Genomic DNA, 5,352 nt, shown 5'->3' with positions numbered 1-5,352 from the left:
TCTAAGTGAACGCAAAGTGAAACAGGATACGTATAAAAATGGTCCCTATAACAACTGTGGCCGCGCCACGCAAGACACTGGGTGCAGAGCGGGTTCGTAGGTACCGCCATGACCCTTACGGTGCCCGTGTTCTTGGGTCACTTCCCACCGAGAATGCTTCTGTCACTGCTCTCTCATGTGTGGCTCCCCCAGAGTACAGTGCTGTAGCGGAAAAACTTGTGAAAACTGCAATGCCGGAAGTTTTGCCGATCGTAAGTTCGAATAGCCCTGTTGTCTACAGTGGTATTGTGGCATTCAAGTACGGCGTGAAGAGGTTCTACGCGCCTTTCTATGTGCAGGTAGGCGAGGCTGTCGTAACTGAGGGAGATCGTGGAGAGGACCTCGGCTTCGTGCAGCACGTTGAGGCCCTGCCCAGCGTCCCAGCCTATATTGGCGAGCAGGTGCTCCGTAAGGCCACGCCAGAGGACCTTCAACGCCACTACTCCCGCGCCGAGAAGGAAAAAGAGGCCCTCTGCACCATGCGCATGCTTGCAAGAGAGGTAAAATGTTCCGCATTCATTCAGGATATTATGTACCAGCTAGACGACCGCAAGATCACTGTTATCATTGCAAGGGAATCACGCTCGTACGTTGATTTCCGACGTCTTCAGCGTGCGGCGTTTGACGTGTTCCGTTGCCGTGTGTGGTGTGCATACCTCGATGAAATCACAGTACCTCAAGTAGGCGGTGCCACTGCCACTCCACCACCACTGCCGCCGCCGCTGGCGCAGCAGCAGCAGCGTCCCTTGTACGGAAGGCGGTCCTACTGTTCAGCGTTGCTATCCGGCACATGCGAAGTGAGCGCGCAGGCCTAAGCATTGTATGTATGGACCTGTCACAAGCCCCCTTTACGTCACTGCCATATGTTCTGTTACCTACTCCACGTCTCAAGAGCGGTGTATAAATAAAGGAGGAACAAGAGGGTCCGTAACGAGTGATTCGTATATACCAGCACTCCCGAGTTGGGGAAAGGGGGATCGTTTATTTTTCTGCTGTTGTGTCCAAGAGTCGCGAACTCTGGTTCTCGCATTCCCGGGGAGTCTCTGTGTCATCCCTCAGAGGTCCCTTCGCTGTTTCATTTCATTTTTGCCCGCTCCATCGTCGGCGCGCCGCGAAAGTTGAGAGCAGAAATTGCTTTGTTTTGTTTTATGTCATGGACGTCTCGACAACACAACGTGTGAAGGTGCGGAAAACAAGGGTGAGAGTTCCCGGCTTGCATACGCGCATAGTAGTATATAGCCGGCGCAAGGTGAACAAGTGACAAGGCAAAGCAAAGCGACTATTTGTTTCTACCCTATCCCTGGAAGACATTGAAGTGGCATTGTTGCTGTTCTGGGAGGAGCACCTCACCCTAAAAACCAACGCAAGTGTGTAATGGAGAGGCAGGAAAAACGAAACGGAAACTTTTGTTCCCCTACCCACTATGTATGTATACCTTTATTGGATTTATTTTCCCCGCCCACCAGTGTTTTGTTGTTTTTCTTTTTCTTTTTGTTGTTGTTTCCAAGCTCCCCCCCACTCCCCCACGCCTCCTGGCCATCAGCAGGGGGCCGGGCCCACTTCTTTTTCATTGTTATATGGACACAACGGTACTGTGCGCCGAAACAAAAAAAAAATCAGCAAATTTCGCGTGGCACACGTATCCCACCCCCGCCACCGTCGCTCCCCCTGCTTACCCCACTCAACACTCACCACCACGTCCATGACTGCGCGTTTTGTTTCTTTTATTGTTTCCCTTCGCTGATGATTTTTTTTTAGCTTCTTCTGCACGCGCGCGTACGACGGTCTTTCTGCATCCCAGATTCCCGTAAAGAGGAAGGGTTTTATCTTCACGCTTTAAAGGAGCTGGAACGGGGCTCGGCTTGTCGGCTCTATTGTTATTCACTCAGTATCTTTTTTTTCTTGTGTTGTTAATTCACTTTTTGTGTTTTTTTTTTGTGTTTGTAGCAGTTGTTGTTGATTTTTCTGTGTTTTGGTTTCCTTTTCTTTTTTTTTTCTTTCCGCTCGCTTCTCTCTGTACTAAGCAAATTCCAACAGTAAACGAACTGTAAGCATCACCTGGCAAAACCGTTTTCATGCACCTACTCCGCAGCAGGAGTGTGTGTGTGTGTGTGAGGGGGACAGCGTGGGATGGAGAGGGAGAGAGAGAAGGAAAAGTGGGTTGCACCTGTAATAAGCGTGTGGAGTCGGACGGTACGTGTCACGGCTGACACGTTTTTGTTGTTTCATCCCGCCTATCTCTCCTGTTGTCCCTACGGCTCTCTTATTCTTCCGGTGCCTCTTGTTGGCATTGTCGATCGTTTTTAGTTTCTTTTTCGACGACAAATGGGTGCTTGTGTTCTTCGTGCTTTCTGTCAGTATGTGTGTGTGTGTGTGTGTGTTTCCTTAGTTCTTTGTCTTGTTTCCCATACACTCCTCCACTCACTTGTTTCGCAGGCCTCTGTCTTGCTCCCACTCACGCGGTGCCGCATGGGGAGAACGCATAAAAAAGGACACACAATACATTGATGCAGGAGGAGGGAGTTTGGTGACAACTGAAAGAGAAAAAAACCCCGTATATATATACGCATCTACGCATACATACCCTTCGAACAAGAGGAGAAAGGCACCAAAGAAGTCTGTTTTGTTGTTATTGTTGTTGTTGTTTGGCTTCGGTGTTGTTGCTGCAACTTCCGCTGAGTGTGTGTGTGTGTGTGTGTGTGTTGTCGCAGCACTTCCCCACTCGTTATGGGGCCCCGCTTCAGGGAGTGCACTGCGCGGCAGTAAAGGGTGCGGGCACATGCCTACAGAGGCTTGACAGTGAGAGAGAGAGAGAGAGAGTGGTGCACAGAAGAAAAAAAGGAACGCACGTAACTAATATATGAATTCGCCCCATGCACACGCAGACGGGCCGCCATATTCGCTCAGCACAGGATGAAAATAGATAAGGGAGAAATGATAGTGCCGGGCAAGACGCTAAACAGGCACCCTGTAAGACAGCAGTAATAACAAGGAGTGCAAGTGAGAGGTGAACAGTCACAACAGTACAGCGTTCTGGTGCTTACTAAACTTTCACTTTTTTCAGCTTCTGCCAGTGTTGTTGTTGTTGCTGTCATACGCATGGACTGCGTGAGGAAGCGGCCATAAAACAGGGAAGATAGAGGGGGGAGAGAAGAAGGTGAGCGTCAACAAATAAGTGAACAAACAAGAAACAACAAGTGGAAAAAAAAAGACATACTAAAACTTTGTTTAATGAAGCAAAAAGTGATTTTGTTTTAACATATATGAAACGGCCGTCTTCGTGAATCAGCAATGAGCCCCGTTTTGTCCATCATCACTGGTCGCTGTGTAGAAGGGAAGTCTCCGAAATGAATTGAGGAAACCTTCATCCTTGTTTCAATTTCGTTCTCTTTTCTCTTCTTTTTTTTTATCTTCGCTTTGCACATAGGAAATCTCTGATTCCTGCGTGGGTATTCACAAAGGAGGAGAAGTGGAGGTGTGGTCACCGGCGGCACCTCGCCATTTTTCGTCCTCGTCAGTCTCACTGCTCCCGGCGGGCGGAAAGAGGGCAAGTGAGTAAGTCAGTGAGTCAGTGTGCGGAATCTACAACCGTTCTTTGTGTGGCTCTGTAGTGGGAAGAATATACGCACGCATCTCTGTTTCTTAATATACAAATACACCTGTTATTATATATATATATAATAAGATAGAGAAGATAAAAAAAAACAAAACCAGATAAAGTGAGAGTTTTGAGTCGGGGAAGAAGAAAAAAAGTGTGAAGGTACTAAAGTGGTTGTTGTTGTTGTTGTTGTCATGCAAAAGTACAAAATATTAGGTAAAAAAGGTGAAGGGACATTTAGTGAGGTGCTAAAGGCACAGAACATAGAGACAAAACAGTTCGTCGCGATCAAATGCATGAAAAAGTCTTTTAAATCCAAGGAGCAAGTGAACCGACTTCGCGAGATTCAGGCAGTGCGGCGGCTGCAGCCCCACCCCAACATTGTGCAGCTCATTGAGGTGATGTTTGATAGGTCAACAGGGCGTCTTGCGTTGGTGTTTGAGTTGATGGAGATGAATCTATACGAACTCATAAAGGGGCGCCGGCAGTATCTCAGTGAGGAATGCATCATGAGCTTCATGTACCAGCTACTCAAGGGGCTTGACCATGCGCACCGCACCGGGCTGTTTCACCGCGACCTGAAGCCGGAGAACCTCCTCGTAAACGAAGACGGCACGTTAAAGATCGCCGACTTCGGCTCCTGCAAAGGGGTCTACTCACGACAGCCGCTGACGGAGTACATCTCCACCCGCTGGTACCGCTCCCCTGAGTGTCTTCTGACCGATGGATATTACTCTTACAAGATGGACCTCTGGAGCGCTGGATGTGTCTTCTTCGAGATCATGGCCCTTTACCCCCTTTTCCCAGGGAAGAACGAGCTCGACCAGATACACAAGATACACAACATTCTAGGCACACCGCCACCTGAGATATTAGACAGACTCAAGAAGTGTGGCACGCACATTGACTTTGAATTCCCACAAAAACAAGGAACTGGGCTGGCAAAGCTTTTGCCAAACGCTTCGCATGTCGCTTTGGAGCTTCTGACCAAGTTGTTAGCGTACAATGAAGAGCAGCGGGGAACAGCAAAGGATGCGTTGCGGCACCCGTATTTCAAGACCCTGCGAGATAGGGAAAAGAGAGCCCGACGCGTACGGCAGGAACATGAAAAGGCAAAAGCCTTGGAAATGAAGCTTGGAAGTACACTGCCTCGGTTGAGCATGACGTGTTCACAGACGCTGTTGGTTCACACGGCCTCACAGAATATGATTAGTGCCCAAACCAGAACTGCCACTGAAATGCAAGGGAACGCTGGCATGTCTTCGTCACTGCCAAAGTTGTGAAAAAGCGGGATGGTGGTGCTTGATTGTGTGTAACGCGTTATTTTCCTTTTACTGTTGTGTTATTGGGGGAAAGCCGGTCTTTTTTTTTTTTTCCTACCGTTCCCTCATTCTTCCACTTCTCCTTCTCCCACCTGATGGCTTTGTGGGAATCACGTGGGGAGGTAGCATGTGTGTTAGCTCCTTTGTTACCGTGTCCCTGTTACGCTGAGGGAAGAAAGAAAAAGAAAGAAGTGCTGCGTGCGAGGCACCTGTGTCACACCCATGCGCTTTATTGGGCGCCGTTGATCATGTGATTAGTTGTGTGCAGTGTGTGGGCTGCTTCTTCCACACGGCATGGCCAAGAGAAGGCCGAATCGAAGGCGGGAGGCTTCGGCTCCATTTGTTGAATGGGAGGCAAAAAGTGTGTACGCGCTGTGCAAGTGCACACACACA

General features: G+C 48.9%; 2 protein-coding genes across 2 annotated transcripts; both read left to right on the top strand.

The window, feature by feature from the left end:
- Positions 1-38: 38 nt before the first annotated feature.
- DQ04_06241010 (hypothetical protein) lies at positions 39-854 on the top strand (the record flags this gene model as incomplete). The annotated part of the gene is made up of 1 exon (XM_009314601.1): positions 39-854. One exon carries the CDS (start codon positions 39-41, stop codon positions 852-854), a length of 816 nt encoding a protein of 271 aa, XP_009312876.1.
- A 3,079-nt stretch (positions 855-3,933) lies between these two features.
- Positions 3,934-4,920, top strand: DQ04_06241000 (putative protein kinase; the record flags this gene model as incomplete). The annotated part of the gene is made up of 1 exon (XM_009314600.1): positions 3,934-4,920. The coding sequence occupies one exon, from the start codon at positions 3,934-3,936 to the stop codon at positions 4,918-4,920; it is 987 nt and encodes a 328-aa protein (XP_009312875.1).
- Between the last annotated feature and the right edge of the window lie 432 nt (positions 4,921-5,352).

The sequence above is a fragment of the Trypanosoma grayi genome, assembly GCF_000691245.1.
Source record: "Trypanosoma grayi strain ANR4 Tgr_624_V1, whole genome shotgun sequence".
NCBI classification, from domain to species: Eukaryota; Euglenozoa; class Kinetoplastea; order Trypanosomatida; family Trypanosomatidae; genus Trypanosoma; species Trypanosoma grayi.
The sequence above is the reverse complement of the archived record's forward strand: the minus strand, read 5'-3'. Positions and strand labels throughout refer to the sequence as shown.